This window comes from Phacochoerus africanus, chromosome 4 (assembly GCF_016906955.1).
Source record: "Phacochoerus africanus isolate WHEZ1 chromosome 4, ROS_Pafr_v1, whole genome shotgun sequence".
NCBI classification, from domain to species: domain Eukaryota; kingdom Metazoa; phylum Chordata; class Mammalia; order Artiodactyla; family Suidae; genus Phacochoerus; species Phacochoerus africanus.
In genome coordinates, this window is record NC_062547.1 from 81,645,163 (window position 1) to 81,672,941 (window position 27,779).

Below are 27,779 nucleotides of genomic sequence, written 5' to 3' on the forward strand. Positions count from 1 at the left end.
GAGGAAAGGAACTAGGGAACCACCTTTTCACTTCTCACTGTGTACATGTTCAACCACTGTCTTGAAAACTGTTTCAAATTTCTGCTGTCTTTTGCTTTGGACAGTGTTGCATCTAGACAAGGAGCTGAGCTGACCTTCCACAGAGACCTGGAGTCTGAAATGATCAGAACAATTAATTTATTTGTGTCTTCTGTTATGCTTGTATTTCTTGTTTTGACAATAAAAAGCCTGACTACTTTCTCAAATGTGGATGGCAGTTTTTTTGTCCTGTTAAGAGCAGTTAATTCCATTCTGCCTTCTCACAGTTATGGAACCAAAGCATGATAAACTTAGTATTTTGAAAAACCGTTGCCTTTTTATTGTATCCTTTTAACATCAAATTTTTGTAACATACCCATCCTTTTGTTTCTACCCCACTCCCCCCATTACATCAGATCTGAAGAGACTGGCCACAACGTCAAATTCATAGGCAATATAACAGGTCCAATATAGGATGTCTGGGTTCCATTAGGGAGAAACGAATGTCTTTCTCCTTCCAAATAGGTTTGTCAGTACCTTGAATGACATAACATTGATGTCTCGAAGTTGTTCAACACAGGGATTCTTTTTTCACAGCTCGAATGGAAATGTTAAACATATAGTGCATATAGTATTACCTGTTTCAGAAAAAGTATAGATAAATAATTTATTAAAAAATATATATACACCATATATATTTAAGCCGTATCTGAGAACAGGCTAGGGTAGGATTATTAAAAAAAAATTTGTAAAGAGTTAGAAAGTTATAGCCTGCAGATAAATAAGATAGGGTTTGGTCCTATAAGATTTCAAACTACTTTTTATACTTATAGAACTTCCAAGTAGTTGGAGGTGGAGTTCAGGAGGTATTCTTGGTGTTCAGTGCCTAGAGGGACCTCAGGGGCTGCTCCAGGCCTTTGCGGAGGGCTCCGTGTCGGGGTTCAGGTCCGCAGCATAGAAAAGCAGGAGCTTCAACAAGTGCACTTTGTCTTGGAGCTGTGGGACGAGTGGCTCCCCCAGCATCTGGACCAGGCGGCCGCGGAAGGCCTCGATCTGCTTCTCCACGTCCACCACTGTGATGTCATCTCCTTGCTGGGGCTTGGGCTTGATCCTTTTGATTATTAAGTCTTTTCGATCAATCACAGAACTCCGTAAGTGCTCTGCAAGAAGGAAAAAGTCAGCTGAACTGTTCTGAACTTTTTATTCCTTTCTGACTTGGGAAGATGAAGTCCAATTTTGGCAGGTAGGGTCTGGGTGGAGACTTGTTGACTAGTTACTGGGCTAACTAGTTACTAGTTACAAGAGTCCTGTGAGGACCTGTGGTAACTCTATTCCAAAGGTCCTCTGTTCTCTCTGGACCTCAAGTTTTACATATTAAAAAGATGTATTTCAGTTTTTTCCCTTAAACAATGAACCTATATTAAATGATGAAACTATTTCATTTATGTTAAAAATTTTTTTGTCTTTAGGACCACACCCACAGCATATGGAGGTTCCCAGGCTAGGGGTCAAATTGGAGCCACAGCCACTGGCCTATACCACAGCTCATGACAACGCTGGATCCTTAACCCACTGAGCAAGGCCAGGGATGGAACCTGCGTCCTCATGGATGCTAGTCACAGTCATGAAACTATATCTCAAATTGATCTAACCACTTGAAAAAATATTCATGTGAATACTGTGTATTATCATGGAGATTTACTCTAGGAAAATAATTGCAAAGAAATATTAAACTTGGTAAGTTTGTTGTGATACTGGTTTACTGTAGTAATTGCCTTTAAAAGAAACCATTTTGTATGTAATGTAGGATGACCAAATGTATAAATATAGCCATGTTGAGAATAAGAGAAGGATTCTTATTGTGAGAGAAGAGAATCAGTTATGGAATAGGAGGAGAGGAAGAATTCTATTGGAGTGGAAACTGAGGTATCAGTATGAACTTTTTTTTTTTTGCTTTTTTTTCGCTTTTTAGGGCCACACTCGTGGCACACACAGGTTCCCAGGCTGGGGGTCGAATCGGAGCTGTAGCTGCCAGCATACACCACAGCCACAGCAACGCAGGATCTGAGCCGTGTCTGCAACCTACACCATAGCTCATGGCAACACCAGATCCCTAACCCATTGAGTGAGGCCAGGGATCGAACCTGCAACCTCATGGTTCCTAGTTGGATTAGTTTCTGCCGCACCACGTCAGGAAGTCCTGAACTTGTCACCACGTCAGGAACTCCTGAACTTGTATTTTTGAAAAACTATGTAACTTTTTAGCTCTTATCAGAAAGAGCCTAGAAGCAATAATAACTTATGCCTACCCCAGTAGCAGTTAACATACTTAGCACTCAGATCTTAGTTTCTAAATACTATTCCCCACTCCCTACTAAAAGAAATTAGAAATTTTTTGGAGAAAAAATTCTAGGATCATGGCAAGGAAATTTACAAGGTGAACCTCGAATATTTTTTACAAGTAAGAGATACTTGAAAATGGACAGAGACATGTCAAAAAGTTAAAGAAGCCAGCCCGAAGAGAGGTCCTGTTGGCCACATTCTGAACAACATGATCATAAATAATGACAAAAACGCATTACTGCACACGGTATTTTAAAAAGTCCCAAATCCACAGCAAATGAAAAAGAAGTGTAGGGAGAAGGGGAAGGTGCTTTTTACAGAAGACCATTTAAGGGAGAAGGAATCTGCAACTACAAAGTGACCACTTTTCAGTCCACTAAATTGATTCATGGAACAGCCATCAGTGAATGCTAAAGCCATTGAGGGAAAGGCTGAGGAGAGGGCTCGGCAACATGGTGGAGCAGAAGGACTTCAGCTCATCTCTTCTCACAAAAATACCAAAATCACAACTAATGCTGAATAACCACTGACCAAAAATGCCTGGAACCTACCAAAAAAAAAAAAAAAAAAAAAAAAAGAAAAAAGATATTCTACATCCAAAGACAAGAAGCCACAACGAGACAGTAGGAGGGGTGATTTTGTGACAACAATCAAATCCTATACCCATTGGGTGGGTGACCTACAAACTGGAAAATAATTATATCACAGAGGTTCTCTTGCAGAGTGAGGGTTCTGAGCCCCACATCAGTATCCCCAGCCTGGGGGTCTAGCATCAAGAGGAAGAGATCCCAGAGAATTTAGCATTCAAGGCCAGTGGGGCTTGAGTTGCAGGAGCATCACAGTTCTGAGAGAAATAGAGACCCCACTTTTGGAGGGTGCACACAAGGTTTCATGTGCAGTGGGACCCAGGACAAAGCAGTGACTCCACAGAAGCCTGGGCCAGAACTACCCATGGCTCTTGGAGGATCTCCTGGGAGAACAGGGGTTGGCTATGGCTCACTGTGTGGTCATGGAGGTCCCAGGGGATAGTCCTCAGCATGAGCTCTCCTGGAGGTCTCTATCTGGGCACCAAGACCTGTCTCCACCCAAAAGCCTGAGGCTCCAGGGCTGGGAGGCTTCAGGCCATAGAGTCAACAGGGCAGGAACCCAGCCCCACCCATCAGCAGACAGGCTGCCTAAAATCATCCTGAGCCCACAGCAGCCTCTATCCACAGCCCTACCCACCAGAGGGACAAGACCCAGCTCCACCAGTGGGAAGGCACCAGTCCCTCCCACCAGGAAGCCTTCACAAAACCCTGGACCAACCTTTCCCACCATGGGGTAGACACCAGAAGCCACAGGAACTTCAATCCTGCAGCCTGAGGAACAGAGACCACAAACACAGAAAGTTAGACAAAACGAGATGGCAGAGAAATATGTTCCAGACAAAGGAACAAGATAAAACGCCAAAAGAACAACTAGGTGAAGTGGAGAGAGGCAATCTATTTGAAAAAGAATTCACAGTAATGATAGTAAAGTTGATCGAAGATCTGGGGAAAAGAATGGAGACACAGAAAAGAAGATACCAGAAATGTTTAACAATGAGCTAGAAGATTTGAAGAACAAACAGATGAATAATACAGTAACAGAAATGGAAAATACACTAGAAAGAATCAATAGAATAAGGTGGAAGAATGAATAATGGAAGACAGATTGGTGGAAATCACTGCTGTGGAACAGATTAAAGAATGAAAAGAAATGAGAACAGTCTAAGAGACCTCTGGGACAACATTAAACACACCAATATGTGCATATAGGAGTTCCAGAAGGAGAAGAGAGAGAGAGAAAGGGCCTGAGAAAATATCTGAAGAGATAATAGCTGAAAACTTCCCTAACATGGGAAAGGAAACACTCAAATCCAGGAAGCACAAAGAGTCCCATACAGGATAAAATAACCCAAGGAGGAACATGCCAAGATGTAGTAATCAAAATGGCAAAAATTAAAGACAAAGAGAAAATATTAAAAACAAGAAAGGGAACGTTCTTGTTGTGGCTCAGTGGTAACAAGCCTGACTAGTAACCATGAGGATGTGGGTTTGATCCCTGGCCTTGCTCAGTGGGTTAAGGATCCAGCATTGCAGTGACTTGTGGTGTAGGTCACAGATGTGGCTTGGATCTGGCATTGCTGTGGCTTTGGTGTAGCTTACCAGCTGTAGCTCCAATTTGACCACTAGCCTGGGAACCTCCATATGCCATGGATGCGGCCCTAAAAAAAAAGGTAAAGTGATGAAAGGGAGAAACCTATAACCCAAGATACTCTACCCATCAAGGGTCTCATTCAGATTCAATGGAGAAATCAAAAACTTCACAGACAAGCAAAAGTTAAGAGAATTCAGTACCACCAAACCAGCTTTACAACAAAGTCTAAAGGAACTTTTCTAGGTAGAAAAGAAAAAGTCACATCTAGAAACAAGAACATTATGAGTGGGAAAGCTCACTGGTATAGACAAATGCAGTAAAGGTAGGAAATCATATGTAGACAAATATGATATCAAAGCCAGCAACTGTGAGAAGAGTATAAATGTAAGATATTGGAAATGCATTTGAAATTAAGAGACTAGCAACTTAAAACAATCTAGTATATATATGTAGACTGCTATATCAAAACCTCCTGTTAACTACAAACCAAAAATCTATAATAGAAACACACACAAAAAGAAAAAGTAAACACAACACTAAAGATAGTTATAAAATCACAAGAGAAGAAAATAAAAGAGGAACGGAAGAAAAAAGACCTAGAAAAACAAATCCAAAAGAATTAACAAAATGGCATTAAGAACACACATATCGATACTTACCTTAAATGTAAAAGAATCAAATGCTCCAACCAAAAGACACAGACTGGATGAATGGATACAAAAATAAGACCCACAGATATGCTATCTACAAGTGACTCACTTCAGATCTAGGGACACATACAGGCTGAAAGTAGAGGATGGGAAAAGGTATTCCATGCAAACAGAAATGAAAAGAAAGCTGGAGTAGCAATACTCATATTAGACAAAACAGACTTTAAAATAAAGGCTGTTATAAGAGAAAGGAAGGAAACTTCATAATGATCAAGGGATCAATCCAAGAAGAAGATATAACAACTAAATATATATGCACCTAACATAGGAGGACCTCAATATATAAGACAGATGCTAACAATCATAAAAGGAGAAATTGATAATGACACAAAAATAATGGGGTCTTTAACACCCCACTTACAGCAATGGACAAATCATGCAGAGAGAATATCAATAAGGAAACACAGGTCTTAAATGACACATGGACTTAATTGATATTTTAGAACATTCCATCTGAAAGCAGCAGAACACACATTCTTCTCAAGTGCGTATGGAATATTTTCCAGGATAAATCACAAAGTAACCCTCAGTATATTTAAGAAAACTGAAATCACATCAAGCATCTCTTACAACCACAACACTATGAGATTAGAATTGACTACAAGAAAAAAACATAAAAAAAGCCAACAACACATAAGCATGTGGAGGCTAAACAATATGTTAAAAAACAACCAATGGATCACTGAAGAAAGCAAAGAGGAAATAAAAAAAGAGTCAAATGAAAATAAAACACGACTATCCAAAACCTGTGGAACACAGCAAAAGTAGTTGTAGAGGGAAGTTTGAAGCAATACAATCTTACCTCAGGAAATAAGAAAAATCTCAAATAAATAACCTAACTTTACACTAAAGCAACCAGAGAAAGGAGAACAAACAAAACCCAAAGTTAGTAGAAGGAAAGAAGTCATAAAGATTAGAGCAGAAGTAAATGAAATAGAGGTGAAGAAAACAAGAGAAAAAAAATCAATAATGCTAAAAGCTGGTTCTTTGAAAAGATAAAATTGAAAAACCTTTAGCCAGACTCATTGGAAAAAAGGGAGAGGGCTCAAATCAATAAAATTAGAAATGAAAAAGGAGAAGTTACAACTGATACCACAGAAATTCAAAGGATCACAAGAGACTACTAAAAGTAACTAAATGCCAATAAAATGGACAATATAGAAGAAATGGACACATTATTAGAAAGGCACAATATTCCAAGACTAATCCAGGAAGAAATAGAAAATATGAACAAACCAGTCACAAGTACTAAAATGGAAACTGTAATTTAAAAACTTCCAACAAACAAAAGTCCAGGACCAGATGGCTTCACAGGTGAATTCCACGAATCAGAGGAGACTTAACACATACCCTTCTCAAACTATTCCCTCAAATTGCAGAGGGAGGAACAGTCCCAAACTCATTCTAGGAGGCCACCATTTCCCTGATACCAAAACCAGACAAAGATACCAGCATAAAAAAACAATTACAGGCCAATATCACTGATGAACATAGATGCAAAAAACCTCAACCAAATACTGATAAACTGAATCCAACAATACATTAAAAGGATCATGTACCATGATCAAGAGGGATTTATCCCAGGGATGCAAGGATATTTCAATATCCAAAAATCAATCAGTATGATACACCACATTAAAAAAATTGAATAAAAACCACATGATCATCTCAATATATGCAGAAAAAGATTTTAACAAAATTCAACATCATTTATGACACAAACTCTCCAGAAAGTGGGCATAGAGGGACCAGACCTCAACATAATAAAGGCCATATATGATAAACCCACAGCTAACATCATACTCAATGATGAAAAGCTGAAATCATTTCCTCTAAGATCAGGAACAAGACAAGGATGTCCACTCTCACTACTTTTATTCAATATGGTTTTGGAAGTCCTAGTTACAACAATCAGAGAAGAAAATGAAATAAAAAGAATCCAAATTGGAAAGGAAGAAATAAAACAGTCACTGGTTGCAAAATCCCATTTACCATCGCATCAAAAAGAATAAAGTACCTAGGAATAAACTTACACAAGGAGACTAAAAAGACCTGTATATCAAAAACTATAAGATGTTGATGAAAGAAATCAAAGATGACACAAACAGATGGAAAGGCATATAATGCTCTTGGATTGGAATAATCAATATTGTCAAAATGACTGTACTACCCAAGGCAATCTACAGATTCAGTGCAATCCCTACAAAATTACTAATGGCATTTTCCAAAGAACTAGAACAAAAATTTTTAAATTTGTATGGAAACAGAAAAGACTCCAAATGGCCAAAGCAATCCTGAGAAAGGAAAGCAGAGCTGGAGGAATCAGACTCCCTGACTTCAGACTATACAACAAAATTATAGTCATCAAAACAGTACGATATTGGCATAAAACAGACGTAGAGATCAATGGAACAGGATAGAAAGCCCAGAAATAAACCCACACGTCTATGGTCAATTAATTTACAACAAAGGAGGAAAGAATATACAATGGAGAAGACAGTTGCTTCAATAAGTGGTGCTGGAAAAACTGGACAGCCACATGTAAAAGAATGAAATCAGGACACTCTCTAACACCATACACAAAAATAAACTCAAAATAGATTAAAGACCTAAATATAGGACTGGATACTATAAAACTCAGAGGAAAACATGGGCGGAACACACTTTGACATAAATTGTAGCAATATATTTTTGGATCCACCTCTTAGAGTAATGAAAATTAAACAAATGGGACCTAATTAAACAATTTTTTTGCACAGGAGTTCCCCATGTGGCTCAGTGGGTTAAGAGCCTGGCACAGTATCCATGAGGATGTGGGTTTGATCCCTGGGCCCACTCAGTGGGTTAAGCATCCAGTGTTGCTGCAAACTATGGTGTAGGTTGCAGATGTGGCTTGTATCTGGTGTTGCTGTGGCTGTGTTGTAGGCCAGCAGCTGCAGCTCTGATTCGTCTCCTAGCCTAGGAACTTTCATGTGCTTCAGGTGCAGCTGTAAAGATATTATTATTATTATTATTATTGCTCAGCAAAGGAAACCACAAACAAAAAGACAGCTCACAGAATAGGAGAAAATATTTGTAAATGAAATGACTGACAAGGGATTACTCTCCGAAATATACAAATAGATCATACAGCTCAATGTATGTGTGTGTATGTGTGTGTGTGTGTGTGTATAATCAACCGAATTAAAAAACGAGCAGAAGATTTAAAGAGACATTCTCCAAAGAATACAGACAGACGGCCAAAAAGTACATGAAAGTTCAGCACCACTAATTGTTAGAAAAATGCAAGGCAAAACTACAATGAGGTATCACTTTGCACCAGTCAGAAAGGCCATCAAATGGTGGAAGTGGTGTGGAGAAAGGGGAACCATCCTCCACTGCAAATGGGAATGTAAATTTGTGCAAACACTATGGAGAACAGTATAAAGATTCCAGAAAAATCTAAAATTAGAACTACCATATGATCCAGCAATCCCACTCCTGGGCATATATCCTGAGAAAACTGTAATTTGAAAGCATGCACCCCAATGTTCACTGCAGCACTATTTACAAAAGCCAAGACATGGAAGCAACCTAAATGTCCATCAACAGAGGAATGGATAAAGAAGACGTGGTACATACACACCATGCAATGTTAGGTATAAAAAAGAATGAAGTAATGCCATGTGCAGCAAAGTAGATGGACCTAGAGATTATTTGCTAAGTGAGGTAAGTCAGACAGAGAAAGACAAATATCATATGATATCACCTATATGTGGAATCTAAAAAAATGAAGGACTATTTACAAAACAGAAACAGACTCACAGACTTTGAAAATAAACTTACGCTTACCAAAGGGGAAAGGCTGGGAGAAGGATTAATTAGGAGTTTGGGATTAACAAATACATACTACTCTATATAAAACAGATTATCAACAAAAACCTACAGCATAGCAGAGGGAACTCTACTCAATATTATGTAAATATCTATATGGGAGAAGAATCTGAAAAAGAACAGATATACATATATGTATGTATATATATATATATGTGTATTTATATATATAACTGAATCACTTTGCTGTACACCTGAAACCAACACAACATTGCAAATCAACTATACTCCAGTGTAAGATAAAAACTAAATTAAAATAAAAAATCCAATAAAAATATGAGCAAAGAAAAAAAAAAAAGGCTGAACAAGATATTGATTCTCCAAGTTTTATCCTCTGGATCACTTACTAATAACAAAGACAAAAATGGAGAAATCTGATAGACAGTCCCCAAACCAAACTGACGTTACTGCATTTTGATGTCATATACTGGCAAGGGTGTGCATCCTCATCTATTCCTGTTCTTGCTGATCATGAGAGAATAACCATCCAACCTCGATTATGGGGCGTTCTATAATATAACTGGCCTGGATTCTTCGAAAATTTCCATATTATGGAAAACAAGTACAGGCTGGGATCTGTGTTAGATGCCAGGAGACCCAAGGATGAAACCACCAAGTGCAATGTCTGATACCTGACGGAATCCTGGCTCAAAGCAAAACTGAACACCTAAAAGGATATTATTGGGGTGTATTAGATAATATTCTAACAAGGACAAATTTCCTCAGTGGCATGATGAACAGTGATATGTAGGAGAATATTCTCACTCTTAAGTTAAAGTATTTAAGCATGAGGGGCTATGACAGCACAACTTATTCTTTCTCAACTGGTTCAGCAAAACAAACAAACAAACAAACAAAGAAAAAGGCATATAGATGGATCAATAGATAAACCAAATGTGGCAAAATGTTAACAGCTTGTGAGTCAAGGTTAAGGGTATGTAGGTGTATATTGTACTACTCTTTAAACTTTTTGGTAGATCCAAAAATAAAATGCTGGGGAAAAGCACAAAGTTCTAAAGGAATCTCATCCTAAATCCATAGATCCGTCCCAACAGGGTTCTGGAAGTGTGTGATATTGAGGCAAAGGAGCACATGTCATGCATACGACCAATGAACTGAGAAGAGCTCTGTGGACTTCCTAGCTCCCAAGTGCACCAGAGGTCACAATAGCATCATTTTCTCCATCTCATTGATAACATGGGGGTAATGGCACCTTCATTAACAGGGTTATTTGTAGGACTGAACTACAGTGTCCAGGAATTTGGGAAACAGAATAAACTTATTTTTAAGCAATATATTCGCTTATATTTTCAAATAATAGGCTCAATGTGTTTTACCTCAACCTTCAGATATTTTTTCAGGTAAAGTCCTTCTAAATGTATTGCAATGGCCTAACTGTAAATTGAAAAAAGGATAACAAATACACTGCAGAGGGTCCAAAAAATCTGGAAACGTAAGAGCAAAGCTGCCTTGAGATGTCACTGCAGGGCCCTTTCAATATTCAATCAATGAACATTTACAGTGAGCACCTATTCTGTCTCTGGAACTGGGCTAGACTCCGGGGGTAGAGTGGGGTCAGAGACTGGGGCCCAGTCCTCATGGACTGACATTCTGGCTGCAGGAAGCCTGATCGTGAACAAGCCAACAAAAACAATTACAGTTTTGGTGAGTGCAACCAAATAAATAAATTGGTTGCTGTGATAAACAGAAACACAGGGGAAATGAGGGAAGCAGCGTGCTCTGGTCGGGGAAGGGCCTCATCCCCAAGGATGAGAAGGAGGTAAGCGTGTAAAGGACTCGTGGCAAAGCAGCCCAGGTAGACAGAATAAGCGCAAATGCCATGACGCAGGGAAAGCTTGTTTGGAGAACTGGAGGTAAAGTCCGGGTAGTAAGAGGGCGAGCAGGACTAGATCAAACCGGAAGGCGGGCTGGGCCACAGAACAACCTGGAGTTTGGTCTTTGAAAGCAAAGGGAAGGACCTGAAGGGTTTTAAGCAGGGAAATGTGCTCTAGCTCACTCTGCTGCTGGGGGAGAAAGGTCAGAGTGGGACAAGAGCCTTTTAGTGGAATTTGATTTTCTTTTCTTTTTTTGTCTTTTTAGGGCCGCACCTGCAGCACATGGAGGTCCCAGGCTAGGGGTCACATCAGAGCCGCAGCTTCTGGCCTACACCACAGCCGCAGCAATGCGGGATCTGAGCCCCATTTGCAACCTACAGGCAGCTTGCGGCAATACCAGCTCCTTAACCCACCGAGTGAGGCCAGGGATTGAACCTATATTGTCATGGACTATGTTGGGTTCTTAACCCGCTGAGCCGCAATGGGAACTCCAGAATTTGATTTTCTTAAACGAAGCATGTGCTCCCTTGAAAAATATAAAAATGACTTTGAAAGAAGGGAAAGAATTGGCTGAATAGAGTGGGACAGGGAAGACCTGGATTGGGACCAAGAAGAGTGGAATTCATTAATGCAGGAAATCCAAAGAAGCAAAGGTTGGCCGTGCCCACCTAAGTACTGTTCAAGGGGAAGAAGTCTTGGCCAGTGGACTTCAACCATTCTGGTCCAGTTGGCAAGGCCTTGGATTTTATGCTTCAGTAGGGACGAGACTTCTTACATTAGAGGTTTGTGTGATTACTGTGTGAGGTGATCTATGCAAAGGGTTTAGCACAAGGCCTGGCTCAAGATATTTTGGCTGGTAGTGTTATTAGTAAATCCAGGGTCAATACCAGGGTTAGCTATGATTTTATCTTCATCATCGCCACTGGAGGAGGTCTCTCCAATCTGACAGTCACGTGGAGCTCTTTATCTGCCCTGCAGATTGTCCATTTCTTTCTGTGTCAGGACTGACAGGACCCTGGGAGTCATCCTCCAGCCTCGGTCACCCAAGTCCTGTCACACTGATCTTCAAAGTCCTTCTGACCCGTCCTCAGCCTTCCCCACTGCGCCACCCACACCCTCATCACTGTTACCCCTCCTCTGACCTCTCTGTCCTCGGCCACACTATTTGTCACATGTCAGGGAGAGTGGCCTTACTGAACACCACCTGGATGGACTCAAGGCGAAATTCCTTAACACGCACTCCTTACAGGAAGGCCCCCCACACCCTCTCTTGGTGTCAGGGTCCCATTTTGTGCTCTCTTCCCCTTGCTCACTGCATCCTCGTCCTACCAGTTTGTTCTATGTTCCTTGGACTCATTAAGCAACTTCTTGCCTCAAGGCCCTTGGACAGGCTGTTTCTTTTTTCTGGAAAGCTTTACCCTTCCTATTAGCCTGGCTAACATCGGTACCAAGTGATCTCAGCCCAAGGATCACTTCTTTAGGGGGGGGTCTTCTCAGGTTCCTCCATGAACAGCTGAAGTCCTATTTTCTATACTTGCACTTTCCTTCACAGCATTTATTTTCACTGCAGTTCTGCTATTGGTATGACATATACAGAGATTTGTTTATAGGGTCAATCTCTTCCCTAGACAGTTAAGCTCTATGAGGGCGGGGGCCTCTTCACTGAAGAGTCAACTTCACTGAAGTTGGTCTTCTTCATTGAAGTTTTCCCAAGGAGCCAGGCACAGAGGAGGCATTTGGTAAATATTGGATGAATGTAGGAACTGAACTGATTTTGCCTGAGTCTGCTCTTCTCCCTGCCATGGAGAGCGCTCTGCAGGACAGCTGTGCAACCCTTCTTGGAAGGAAGAGGTGTCTGACTCCCATATCGCCTTGTCTAAGTGGACCAGCAGAGCAGAATTCAGGAAAGGCATACCTTTTGTTCCTTTAAATACTGTATGTTTAAATTCCTAGACTTAGAGGTTCTAAGTACTCACAAGCATCAGGAAAACACTTTGTAATTTGCTAAAGCTCAGACCTGAGGGGCATGGCTGTGAGGCTGGGGTGTGGGGGATGGATTCTCTCAGATGGGAGGTGAGCTCAGCTGATAGCCCAGCATCCAGGTCTCAGTGGGGCTGCTCTACCCTCTATGGAAACATTTATAAAACATGGGGGTTCGAGATCTACTTCTCGCCAAGGTCAAGGGTCTACACAAAAGTCGTTTAATCATGTGTAGAGGGTTTAGAAAATGGGGGTTGGAAATTCCTTAGAATCTCACCTTCAAATCTCACCCAATGGTTTCATAGAAAAATCTTCCCAGTGTGTTTTCATGGACATAGACTTTGGAAACAGACCTAAGTTTGAATCCTGGCTCTGCATTTACTTTTCTTTTTGTCTTTTTAGTGCCGCACATGTGGCAAGTGGAAGTTCCCAAGCTAGGGGTCAAATTGGAGCTGTTGCATCTGCGACCTACACCGCAGCTCATGGCAACGCCGGATCCTTAACCCACTGAGCAAGGCTAGGGATCGAACCCGCATCCTCATGAATGCTAGTGGGGTTCGTTAACCACTGAGACACGACGGGAACTCCTGCATTTACTTTTCTCTCAGCCTCTGTTTTCCCATCAGTGAAAGGGGGATGGTACTCACCCCCACAAAGTTATTGGATTACATAAGCCAATATATGTGAATTTACCTATTCTCCCTTCCGCTCTTCCTCCATGCTGAGGGGTTCCCATAAACGAGGAGCAGGCTTGGGCTCCCCAATCTCTTCCTTTCTTCCCACACCCCTGGAGCTGGACAGCTCAGGCTGACCTCAAAATGCCCTCTACAACATCCTCAGCCCTCTTGAAGAGGATAGAGACGACTAAGAAGCCCTCACAGTAAAATGCCCACAGACGAGGCACTGGCCATTTCAGGGAACCATTCAGCTGTGTTCTTTGTAGGGCACTGCTTTCAAATGATCGTTTCTAAATATTTTTTTTCTCTTTCTTAACGCTTGGTCTCCAAAGAAGCTGGAAAGGATGTTAAGGACAAAATAGAATTGGGACACATCCTGTTTATTCTTGGTCAATATATACTGGTCTGAGGCCTTCGTTTATTCAAAGCAGAAGAATATTCTGCAGTAAGGTAGCTCCCATGCCCATCTTACGTCACTAGTGCCTATGACCCAGGTGTGTTCCCTGGGAAGCAAAACAGAAATGAACAAGAAGTGTTAATGGTGAACTGTACGCAAAAACAGGCTGCTTTAATATTCAACTTTCTGCAAGATCTCCAGAAGAAGCAATTGCATAAACCTCAGTGAGGCTGAGGACGCATGGCATTTGCCTGGGGCTTTGTTTGGAGAGGGATGTGTACCTTTCTTTAAGTGTGCTAAAAATGCACAACCACACACCACATGCTGTGGCCTTGACAATGCTCTCTCTTATGTTTTAGTTATAAGCGCCTGGAACACAGAAGAACCTTGCAGCTGACTCCTAGGGCCAGGCTACAGGCAGACGGAGGGTCTGCTAACAGTGCCTGAGCACTTCCTACTTTTTTCTCATGTCCATTAATGATCAGTCTTGGTAAGTTATGTATTACATTGCCCATTCTACAGAAGGAAGAAATTGAGGTCTAGAGACATAAAGTTAGCTGCCCGTGGCAGAGCAGGTAGTAGAGGAGGGATTTAAATGCAGATCTTTTGTCTTAAACCCAGTCCTTTTTTTTTTTTTTTTCCTTGAATGTTTCTGTAACACCTTCCTCAGTTCCAGGCCCAAGAGGGTATAAGGACCATCTTATTTTCTCAACCTCAAAATGATCACAGCAGGTAAATTATGTATATATGTGTGTCTACAGACACTCACATACACACTTTTTCCCCCCTTACTGTTTGAGAATAAGTTGGACACTGTGGCCCTCGGTACTTCAAGAGGGATTTCCTAAAACCAAGGATATTTACTTTCATAAGCCAGGATAAATTATAAAAAATAGGAAATTTAATGTTAATACAATACTATTACATAATCTATTTAAAATTTACTTATTGTTCCAATAATGTACTCTATAGCTTCTTTGTTCCTGGTTTAGGATCCCATCTACGGTCATGTTTTGCCTTTAATATTCATGTGCTTTAGTTTGTTTTTAATTTGTTATAGCTCTTCAGTCTTTCTTTGTTTTTAGGGCATTGGGACTTCTGAAAGTGCAGGCAAGTTCCTTTGTAAAAGGTCCTTCAATCTGGGTTTGTCTGGTGCTTCCCTGTGATTAGATTCAGGTTATGAATTTTGGCAAGAACACAGTGTAAGTGACGCGGCGTCCTTCTCAGGGCATCACATCAAGAGGAATGTCAGTGTTCTCCCCTGTAAACTTACGGTCTTTCCTTGAGAAATTAATAATTATATTCGTTTTCCCAGGGGCCTCATTAATCCCTGGCTAATCAAATCATTCTTACTTAAAGAAGCTATTCCATCATTATCCTTGTCAATATTTGCCCCTGAGTGTTAATTAGTCTAAGTCTCCTAGATCCTCACGGATCACTGGCTTTGCCCGGGACTGGAGCAGAGCCACTTTCACAGATTTAAGAGTGTCTTACATCTTTTGCAAGATGTACATTTTTACCTTGCCACTGATTTGCTCTGACAATGTTTGCAAGGTCCACATTCAGTGAGCAATTGACCCAATCAAGACACTCTGGTGATGGGCCAGGGAAAGATGCCAAGGCTATGTCCCACCATTAGTGAATCTTTCTCATGGTAGGATGACTTCTGCTTGCCTCCACAACCTAATGACTGTGAGGACTGCGGTGTTACCTGCCACAACAAAAATACTATGAGAATGCTCTTCTACAGCCGTAACTCCAGCTCTGTCATCCCTTGTTCCTTACAGTTATACCGAGGAACAATGCTTTCCTTGAGCTAATATGCTAGAGTCCCTTATGTGACTTTAATTCATACCAATGTCCACTGTGAGACTTCCACCCCTTGTTTGTGAATAAATGCTCCTTACCTCTTAAAACGTGTTGGTAACTGGATAGCAGAAACTGCAGATGCTCAACCAGCTCATCCCATGTCTGCCACTGGGTTTTATCTGACTGCAGAGAGAGCAAAAGCAATTGGCAATAAATGCCTTCCACAGTTAAAGGTTTTGTGTGGTTTTCAAGTCACTTTTATATAACGCTCAAGGATTAAGGAAAAGGTGGTCTGGGCCTGGAACTGAAAGAGGAAAAAATGTACCTGACACTTGAGCAGTGACGTGGAATTGTTTAGAAAATAGAGGGCCTGGGCCAGAGACAAGGGCAGGCGGGTGGGTGTTTCGCAGCTGTGGAGGAATATGATCTCCAGCACTTTGCAGCGCAGAAGGTGGCTTTCCATGGTGGTAAAGAACATCTCTCTGCGTGGAGAGGAGAGAGAGAGGGTTCACCATCACAACTGCTGTTTCAAGGAACATATACCAGAATTCTCCCTGAAGGCTCCAGCCTCTGCCCTAAAACAGAGGAGGCTAAGAAGGAACACAGTGAAGGCCTACATGATCACAAAGCTTGTGCACGGAGCAGAAATGGATTTGCTCCCGAATCAACCAGAGGAGGGAAAGTCTTTGACATTTGAAAAAGGCAAGTTTGGGACATGTTAAAAAAGAATTACAGGGAGTTCCTGTTGTGGTGCAGTGGAAACGAATCCGACTAGTATCCAAGAGGATATGGGTTTGATTCCTGGCCTTGCTCAGTGGGTGGGGCATCTGGTGCTGCCATGAGGTGTGGCGTAGGTTGCAGATGGGGCTTGGATCCCGAGTTGCTGTGGCTGTGGTGTAGGCTGGCACCTGTAGCTCTAGCCTGAGAACTTTCATATACCGCGGTTGCAGCTCCCTACAAAACAAAAACAAAAACAAAAAACAAAAAACGCAAAAGAATTATATCATACTGTAAACCAAGGGAAATAATCATGAGATTAAATATTTCTGAATGCCCATAATGTGCCAGGTACTGTTTGGCACAAACAAGGAATATTAAGAGAAATAAAGGCGGATGTTGCTCTCAAAACCTGACAGCTGAACAGGGGCAAGACGTGTGCAGCGGGAACCAACATGAAGTACAGGGCATGTGTGCATGATGGGAGGAGGTGTCTAGGGCACTCCTGAGACAAAGAACAGAGCGCATTTGGTCAGGGGGCTGGAAGCAACTTCTTCTGGAGGCGGGGGCACTGGTGATGGCGGTCTAGGAGGAGTAAAGAAGGTCCAAGGCAGAAGGCATTTCAGTGGAGGCAGAAACATTAGCAAAAATGAAGAAAAAGATAGAACTGGGGCACTGCAGCTTTCTTAAATTTCAAGTCCAAGACTTGAGTCCTAGAGAGACTCTGGCCCTTGACATAGTCACTCCATGCAGCACAGGGCTTGGCCAGCCAGGGTGGGATGGACCATATCCAGAGGCTCCTGAGCAGGACAGCTATACAGCCAGGGTTGTGCTTCAGGAAGGTGAATTAGACTCATTGTTTTAAAAGCAATGTCAGCTTCCAAAAAACGTTTTGAATCTTGGAGGCACAGGGTGCGTCTCCGGACTGCCCAAAGGCTCTTGCCAGAAGGTTTGTTTGGTGGTCCCTACCAGATCTGCTGGTCAGAGCAATTTTGAGGAGCAGATGGCTCATGAGCAGATAAGGAGATGGCAGGAAGGGAGCCAGCCCCAGATCTAAGAGTTCCTTCTTCTACAACATCCTGCCCCTTTGCAGTTTTGCAACCTCTGGGAAAATAGGGGGCTCTTTGTATTACTGCCACATCTAAAAATGATAAATAACAAAGTATTCATTCATTTTTATTTTCCTTTCTCCCCTTCCTTTTGCTTTTCTACCAGGCATGCATATTTGTGTAAAAACAAAGTTTAAAAAGCAGAACAATTTTTTTTTTCTTTTAGGGCCGCACCTGTAGCATATGGAAGTTCCCAGGCTAGGGATCAAATCAGAGCTACAGCTGCTGGCCTACGCCATAGTCACAGCAATGTGGGATCCAAGCCGGGTCTGTGACTTACACTGCAGCTTGCAGCAACACTGGATGCTTAACCCACTGAGCAAGGCCAGTGGATCGAACCTGCATCCTCATGGACACTAGTCAGGCTCGTAACCCACTGAACCACAAATGGGAACTCCCATAAATATTTTTAAACCTATGCTTCTTACCATTCGAAAGCTTAAAAAAGTCTACAGTATTTGTGAAAATACATTTTATCTCTTTAATGTGTGTGCATGTATTTTAGTACTCTTCTATAACTTCTGGACAAATTTTCTTCTTTTATGCAAAGGACTCCAAATTACTACATTTGTAAGATATTTCCCAAATTCCTTTAAAATCTAATTTCTACTCTGCAAGTGGCCCATTACTCTCACAAGACAGTTTTCCTACTCAATAACTTCTATTTCAAACAACATTTCATCTTCCAATTTTTATTCCAGAGTTTGCATCTGTCCTGGCTTTATAATCCAACATGGCAAACCTAGAGATGAACAAAGGACAAGAACAAAACTTTAATGTATTGGACATAATAGGAAATGGAGGGACAATCATCTCTAGCAATTCTTTTTTTTTTTTTTTTGCTTTTTAGGGCCCCACTTGCAGCATATGGAGGTTCCCAGGCTAGGGGTCTAATTGGAGCAATAGAGGCCGGCCTATGCCACAGCCACAGCAGTGCCAGATCGGATCCACGTCTGTGACCTACAGCTCATGGCAACGCTGGATCCTTAACCCACTGAGCGAGGCCAGGGATCAAACCCACGTACTCATGTTTCGAGTTTGTTAACCACTGAACCATGACGGGAACTCCTGAACAGGTAAACTTTTGATACAGACTATGTTTGCAATGGGACCCAGCCTGTGACACTCTGTATCAAATCAGGGCTCAAAAACAGAAAAAAAAATTCTGTTCAAAAAAAACCTCCCTTCAAATGCCAATTGAAAGTTCAGGCTGTCACAACCTGTGCTTGGAAGGTTCCTAGGACCTTCACCGTAGGTTTAATTAACTTGCTACAGTGGCTCACAGAACTCGGAGAAATACTTTACTTACTCAATTTACCAGTTCATTATAAAAGGATATAACTCAATGGAGTTCCCACTATGGTACAGAGGGATGCCCAGCATCTCTGGAGCAGTGGGACGCAGGTTTGATTCCTGGCCCAGCACAGTGAGTTAAGGATCTGGCATTGCTGCAGGTCAAAACTATAGCTCAGATCTGATCCCTGGCCTGGGAACTCCATATGCCACAGGGTGGCCCAAAATAAAAAAAGAGAAAAAATCCCAAGAAGGATATAGCTCAAGAACAGCCAAATGGAAAAGATGCATAACGTAGGGGGAAATGGTGAGGATCTTCCATGCCCCCTGGGTACATTATTCTCCAGCAATCTCCACTTGTTCACCAACTGGAAGCTCTTTGAACCTAGTCCTTTTGGGTTTTCAAGGAAGCTGCATTAGATAGGAACTACTGATTAAATCATTGGCCACTTGTAATTGAAATCAACTTCCAGGCCCTGTTCTCTCCCAGAAGGTGGGGCTGGGGTGGGGAGAAGGGATGGAAGTGGAGGGTTGGAACTTTCAGTGCCAATCCTCTAACACTGGCCACCAGTCCTCATTCTTAGGTCACCTAGGAGCTTTCTGAAGGACACCTCATTAATGTAACAAAAGATAACTTTATCACTCCTATCACTTACAAAACTCCAAAAGCGCTCTGTTCCAGGAATAGGATGAAGATCAAATATATATATAGTCCTTATTATAAGTCACAATATCACAGATAGGTAGTATAAAGACTTTTTCTCCCTCATCTCTGAGTTTCTTTTAAAAACAACTAGATGTTTAAAGCAAAAATATGATTCCATCCATTTTGGAGTTTATAAAATATGTAAAAGTAAAATGTACGACAATAATAGCACAAAGGATGGGAGTAGGGTAAATGGAAACACAGTTATAAGATTCTTACACTACATGCTGTGATATAATATTAATTGAAGGCAGACTCTAGTAAATTAAGTAACCATTAAAAAATTGCTGAAAAAGCAATTTGATAAAATCTAATATCCATTCATGATAAAAACCTAGAAAACTAGGCATGTTGGGGAATTTCTTCAATTTATTAATGAACATCTACAAAAACTCCTATAGCTAGCATCATAACTAATGGTGAACTGATATTTTAATTAATCAATAAATAATTAATGGACTGAATGCTTTCCCCTAGATAGTGAACAAAGAACTGCCATTCGACATCGTACAGGAAGTTCCAGCCATTGCAGTAAGGCAATAAAAGGCATGCATATTGGAAAGGAAGAAATAAAACTATCCCTACTTGCAGATGACAATAATGACCTACACAGATAATCCCAAGGAATCTTTGGCATGAAAGCATTTTCCATAAAAGAAAAAAGTGATAAGCTGGACTTCATCAAAATTTAACACCTGCTCTATGAAAGGTCTTGTTAAAAAGGATGAAAAGACAAACTACAGAATGGGAGAAAATACTTGCAAATTACAGATCTGAAAAAGGATCAGTATCTAGAATATATAAAGACTCTCAAAACTCAACAGTAAAAAAGCAAGTAATCCATTTAGAACCAGAGAAAAGAGATAGTTTAGTAAAGAGATGTTATACAGATGGCAAATAAGTACATGAAAAGATGTTCAACTTCATTAGTCATTAGAAGAATTAAAATGAAAACCACAATGAGATATCATCACACAGAATGACTAAAATAAAAAATAGTGACAACACCAAATGCTGGCCAAGATGCAGAGAAACTGGATCACTCATACCAGGCTAGAGGAAATGTAATATAGTAGAGTCACTCAAGGAAACAGTTTGGCAGTTTCTTAAAAAACTAAATAAGGAGTTCCCGTCGTGGCGCAGTGGTTAACGAATCCGACTAGGAACCATGAGGTTGCAGGTTCGGTCCCTGCCCTTGCTCAGTGGGTTAACGATCCGGCGTTGCCGTGAGCTGTGGTGTAGGTTGCAGACACGGCTCGGATCCCGCGTTGCTGTGGCTCTGGCGTAGGCCGGTGACTACAGCTCCGATTCAACCCCTAGCCTGGGAACCTCCATATGCCGAGGGAGCGGCCCAAGAAATAGCAACAACAACAACAATAACAACAACAAAAGACAAAGAAAAAACAAAACAAAACTAAATAAGTAACTTCTACATAATGCAAAAGTTGCACTCCTTAGTATTTATGTCAGTGACATGAAGATTTAGTTTATTCAAAAATTTGTACATGAATGTTTATAGAAGCTTTATTTGTAATAGCCCCAAAATGGAAACAAAGATATCCTTCGATGGGTAAATGGGTTTTTAAAAAAATAGATGGTACATCCACACTATGGAATACTATTCAGCAATAAAAAGAATCAACTATTGATAGATACAGTAATTTGAATGGATCCCCAGAGAATTATGCTAAATGAAAAAGCTAATCCTAAAATATTACATATTGAATGATTCCACCTATACAACACTTGAAATGACAAAATAATAAAAATAGAGAACAGATTAGTAGCTGTCAGGACATGAGGAGTGAGGGTGGGAGGGGAGTGGGGATGGTTATAAAAGGGCAAAATGGATAATCCTTATGGTGATGGAAATGTTCTGCATCTTGGCTTGTATCAATCTTGATATCCTGGTTGTGATACTTATGCTCAAGTTTTGCAATATGTTATCACTGGGCAAAGTTGGGTAAAGAACACATGCGATCTCTCTGCGTGATTCCTTACAACTGCATGAGAATCAACAATTATGTCAAAATCAGATTTTAATTAAAAAAGTTTAAAAGCCTTAGGAGAGACACAATAGAAAAACAGAAAATACCTGATTGATGAAAAGAAGGAAGAAAAAGAAGTAAAAATGAACAAAGGACATAAGGGACAAATAGAAAACAAATAGTAAGATGATAGAAGTAAAATCAATAATTAAATGTAAATGGAATGAATAACTACAGTTAAAGGCAGGGATTGTCAGCTGCTTGAAAAAGCAAATCCAACTGTATGTTGTTTACAATAAATAGGCTTTTTTTCTTTTAATTTTTGTTAAGATTCACAGAAGAGTTGCAGAATAGCACAAATAATTCCAAACACCCTTAATACTTTTTACCCAGCTTCCTTAAATGTTAAACATTTACCATATCTTCTTTATACTTCTGTTTTCTGTCTTTCAATTTTTTTCTCTGAACTATTAGTAAGTTGCAGACATGATACCCATTTATCCCTAAATACTTCAGTGTATGATTCCTACAAAGGACATCCTCTTAGAAAACCAAGTATAATGATCAAAATCAGAAATAAATCTTAATGCAATACTATTATATCAACCATAGACTTTAATCAGCTTTCCTCCATTGTCTTAATGATGCCGCTAATAACAAAAGAAAACCCCAGATTATATGTTGCATTCAGTTTCCTGTTTTTTAAATGTCCTTTGATCTGAAACAGTTTCTCAGTCTTGCTTTGTCTTTCATGACATTGACAGTTTTGAAAAATGCAGGTCATTTTTTTTCCCCCATAGAACATTTCTCACTTAGAATTACCCTGATACCTTCCCATGATTTGATTGAGGTTATACCTTTTTTTGGCAAGAGGGCTGCAAAAATGTTGTTTTTCTCAGTGCTTCATATCAAAGGGCATATGATACCAATTTGCCCCATTGTTGGTGTTATATGGGCCGCTCCCGGGGCATATGGAGGTTCCCAGGCTAGGGGTCGAATCGGAGCTGTAGCCACTGCCCTACGCCAGAGCCACAGCAACGCGGGATCCGAGCCGCGTCCGCAACCTACATCACAGCTCACGGCAACGCCGGATCGTTAACCCACTGAGCAAGGCCAGGGACCGAACCCTCAACCTCATGGTTCCTAGTCGGTTTCTTTAACCACTGCGCCACGACGGGAACTCCTGTTGGTGTTAATTTTTATCATCTGACTACAGTAGTGTCTCCACTGGAAAGTTGTTACCTCCTAATGAATGTCTTGTGAAAATATATTTTTGAGATTATGAAAACATCTTGGTAGTCCACAAACTTTCACCATTTTAGTGCTCACTCATACCAGAATTAACTCATTATGATGGTTATCATATGGCATTTTCCCCTAATTCATTGTTTCCTCTTACATTGATTAGCTGGCTTTCTACTGTAAGGAAGATAGTCTTTCCTCTTCCTTCCTTTCAGTATTAGAGTCATGGATTCTTATTTTATTCAACAGTTCTGAACATTCTTTGAGCACTTCCTCACTTTCTGGAACAACAGGCTCTAGGTTCATATTATACTTTTCCTTACCTCAGCTCTGGTTCCTTTCGGTGTAAACTAGTATTTAGAAATTTACAAAGATCTGAGGACTAAGTGTGCTCACTGTTGCTAGGGTGTAATTGTTTCTATGCTCTCTCAGTGGGTAGAGGTAGGAGACAGACTATGAGTACACACGTACACACACACACACCCAGTATAGTATGTAGAAAACACACTCACACATGCACATTTATTCCTGTATCTAGCCATATTTATTAGAAACCACAAGTTCATAGCGATACCTCCAATTCCAATCCAGCATCACAGGCTTCCTTCTATCCTTTCCCCTTTTCATATGTGTAACTCTCTTCTCTGACAGTGAAAAAATTAGCTCTTGTTATCCACAATACACTTATTTGTTTAATCCTAGAATACACACAAGATAGTTTTTGAATTAACTTATACTTCTGTGAAAAAGAAATCTGCTAACTAGATACTTATTCACCCATCATTTTGTCTTTAGGTCTAGGGCATATAGTCCAAATATTGTGTGTTCGCTTACTTGGACAGACTAGTGGTTGCCAGGAATTGGGGAAGATGAATAGTTATGGCCATAAATGGGTAGTACAAGGGGTCTTGGTGGTGATGGAACAGTTCTGTATATCCTGACTGTGCTGGTGGTTATATGAAGCTATACAAGTAATAAAATTAAACAGAACTACATACAAGTGTAACCAGGCTGAAATCTGAATGTGTTCCATGGCCTGTGCCAAAGTCAATTTCCTTTTGTGATACTGTACTATAATTACACAAGAGGTAATCACTGGGAAGAATGTGTATAGGATCCCTCTGCATGAGTTTCTACAACTTCCTGTGAATCTGTAATTATTATTTTTTTTAAGTTATTTGAGATTCTCCTCCCTCCCACCCCCCACCCCATGGTCCCAGTTGTCACACATTTGAAACACAGGTTAATTTGTCTATTTACATTACATGTTAGGCTCCCCTCCAACTTCTTTACTGATTTATTTCTCTTTTTTGAGTATGTAAAAGATTAATTATGGCTCTAAAAGTATAAAAGTTATAACTATACAAGGAAGTGTGCTCAGGGAATTACTACATTATTGTACCACCACTAAGGCCATTACCACTCCAGCCCAACACCCTAACTCCTTTCCAGCCTGTTACCATCCACCCCTGTATGTAAGCAGTTTGATTAGTCAGCAGTTTAACTTTTTTTCCCCCACAAACGATTATAATCATGTATATTTAAAAATTTCTCCTTCTTAGAAAATGTATGTATATTTACCATGCATACTCTTTTGTATTTTGCTTTTTTTACTTAACAATATATTTTGGAAAACAGTTCATAAAAATTTTGCTATTTTTAATTTTTGTTTTTTTACAGATACATATCCATGTGTAGATATATGACAGCCATTCAACCACTGTCCCATGTATGGGCATGTGGGTTGTTTCCAGTATTTCACAATTACAAACAATGCTATTGTGAATACCTATATATATTTCATATTGTTAGAAATGTACCTTGGGGGTACATTCCCAGACATGAGATTGCTGGGTCAAGAGGTAAATGTTCATTTAGTTTTGTTAGATATTGTAAAATTCTCCTCCATAAGGTTTGCATCATTTTGCATTCCCACCAGCAATGTATGAGTACCTACCTGTTTTCTCCAGCTTCACTAGTAGAGTTTTATAGTACTTAAAATTTTTGCTTTTTATTTTTTTATTTTTTTAATTTTTATTTTTTTATTTTTTTGTCTTTTTGCTATTTCCCTGGGCCGCTTCCGCGGCATGTGGAGGTTCCCAGGCTAGGGGTCGAATCGGAGCTGTAGCCACTGGCCTACACCAGAGCCACAAGCAACGCAGGATCTGAGCCCCATCTGCAACCTATACCACAGCTCACGGCAACGCCGGATCGTTAACCCACTGAGCAAGGCCAGGGACCGAACCCTCAACCTCATGGTTCCTAGTCGGATTCGTTAACCACTGCGCCACGACGGGAACTCCAATTTTTGCTTTTTAGATAGGTTAGAAATGTTATCTTAGTAGAGTTTTAATTTACAGTTCTTTAAACATGAATGTGGTTGAACATTATAAGAAAATAAAATTACAGATCAATATCTCTAGGAAACATAGATGCAAAAGCCCTTAACAAAATATTAGCAAATTGAATCTGTCAATGCAAAAAGGATAACATATCACAACCAAGTAGAGGTTGTTTTTTTTTTGTGTCTTTTTGCCATTTCTTGGGCCGCTTCCGCGGCATATGGAAGTTCCCAGGCTAGGGGTTGAATCGGAACTGTAGCCGCTGGCCCACACCAGAGCCACAGCAACGCAGGATCCGAGCTGCGTCTGCGACCTACACCACAGCTAACGGCGATGCTGGATCCTTCACCCACTGAGCAAGGGCAGGGATTGAATCCGCAACCTCATGGTTCTTAGTCGGATTCATTAACCACTGAGCCACGACGGGAACTCCCCAAGTAGAGTTTTCTATTCCAGGAAGGTAAGGTTGGTTTAATATTAGGAAATTAATCACCGTAATTCACCACATCAATGGAACACAGGAGAAAAATTATAACTATCTCAATAGATGAGGGAAATTACACTTCACAATTTTTAATACCTATTCTTCACAAAAACACTCAATAAATTAGAAGGAAGCCTCCTCAATCTGACAAAGGGCACCTATGAAATTTCTATAGCTAACATTATACTTAATGGTCAAAGATGGACTGTTTCCCCTCTAAGATCAGGAATAAGGCAAGGATGTGTGGTCTTATCACTACTCCAATATTCTATTGGAAGTATCAGTCCATGCAATAAAGCAAGAAAAAGAGGCAAAAGGCATAGACATTGGAAAGGAAGAGGTCAAACTTTTCATTTGCAGACAATATGTTGTATATGTAGGAAATTCCAGGGCAACCACAAAAAAATTCCTACTAGAATAAGTGAATTCAGCAAGGTTGCAGGATTTCTATAAACTATCAATGAGCTCCAAGGGAAAAATGAAAGGTTACATGGGCTATGTGCTTATCAAAACTCATGGAATGATACCCATGTAAATTAGTTTGTATCATTTAACTGCATGCAAATTATAACTAAACTTTAAAAAAAAATGAAAATAAACCGATAAAGGCCATATAAAGCATCTTTTAGTATAATTTAGGTGGTTGCCAATTTGCCTTTTCTGAGAAAATTTTGCTTGTTTATTTGGTCATTCCTTCATTCATTCATTCATTCATTTATTTTTACGGCCATACCTGCAGCAGATGGAAGTCCTTGGGCTAGGGGTCAAATCAGAGCTGCAGCTGCCAGCCTATGCACAGCCACAGCAATGCTGGATCTTATCTGCATCTGTGACCTACACTGCAGCTTGTATCAACACCAGATCCTTAACCCACTGAGCAAGGCCAGGGAACAAATCAGCATCCTCTCGGACCCTATCTTGGATTCTTAACACTCTGAGCCATTAGAGGAACTCCTCTGAGAAAGTTTTAAAGCAGGGCCAGGTTTTATTTAAAATATTTTTGTCTATGTTAAGTCTAAATTTGTTTATAGTTACCTATTCCTTAGATTTCCCATCTTTCACCAGAATCTGGACCTAAATGAATGAATGGTATGGGAGTTGAAACATGGGTTTAAATTTGGATTCTGAATCTGATTATCCAGGTAATCTTGGGCCAGTTATTTAACTACTTAAGAGTATTTTTCTCATTTGTTAAATAGGAATAACATTATAATGTTTTATGAAAACATTAGGTAATTAATGTGACAAGACTGCCACACTGTAGGGACCCAATAAACATTTGTCAATCTTAGCAGGGTATTTTAATTGTCTTTATTACAATACTATTTGGTATGACGTTTTCTTTTAATAGAGGAGCCAGAACTGTGCATGAGTAGTCTTGGCTGCCAACTGAGAGCTGAGGGGATGGTAACAGGGAGCTGTAGAGATAATTTCCCCAAGGGTCACCAGCGTACGATGGCTCTCACATAGTTGTTTCCTGTTCTAGCAACTGTTCATGAATTCATATTCATTCCAGTTTATTTTTCTTTCTTTGGATTCTAAAATTACTGGTTCAAAGAAGGGATCATTGGTCTTAGCCAAGAACTCTCTTTCTTTATCTCTTCCTAATAGAATGCTTTACTAATTCATTCTTAGAGAAATTGAATTCCTTATCCTTACTATCTGGGCTCATTCTAAAGGCGTAAACTTATTCATATTTGGGTCATCTCTTCTTCCTCTAATATTGGACATGCCTATTTTATTTGTCCATCAAGACTTTAGTGAACATTTATACCAGGCTCTATGGCTGAGGGTCAGAGGAGATGGCAGTACTTAAGAGCTGAACCTTGAGGGATGAGCAAAGTTGTTAGCCAAACAGATAAAGTAGGAAAATTTAGGCTGCATTTAAGGCTCTATCTCTCCTCCCAAGAAATTATGCCTTACTTGCAAATAGTAACAATTGGTTGAGAACCTCTTCCTTCCAAAATGTTAAAGAGACAGGAACTATCCTTCTATGTCTTTTTTTTTTCTTCCTAATTTAACTACTGTTTGAAATTTTTTTTTGAAATTATGTTCCCAGACCCCCAAAACAAGAACAA

At 40.3% G+C, this 27,779-nt stretch overlaps 1 protein-coding gene across 1 annotated transcript in view; it reads right to left on the reverse strand.

Moving 5' to 3' along the window:
• Positions 1–333: 333 nt before the first annotated feature.
• The window catches only part of SIMC1 (SUMO interacting motifs containing 1), a 74,777-nt gene continuing 47,331 nt past the window's right edge, over positions 334–27,779 (reverse strand). Inside the window, exons 8-10 of the mRNA XM_047778063.1 lie at positions 16,146–16,302; positions 15,919–16,003; positions 334–1,178 (exon numbers count right to left, since the gene is read on the reverse strand). Coding sequence (XP_047634019.1) covers positions 916–1,178; positions 15,919–16,003; positions 16,146–16,302 — 505 coding nt within the window. The 3' untranslated portion in view covers positions 334–915. The remainder of the gene's footprint in view (positions 1,179–15,918; positions 16,004–16,145; positions 16,303–27,779) is intronic.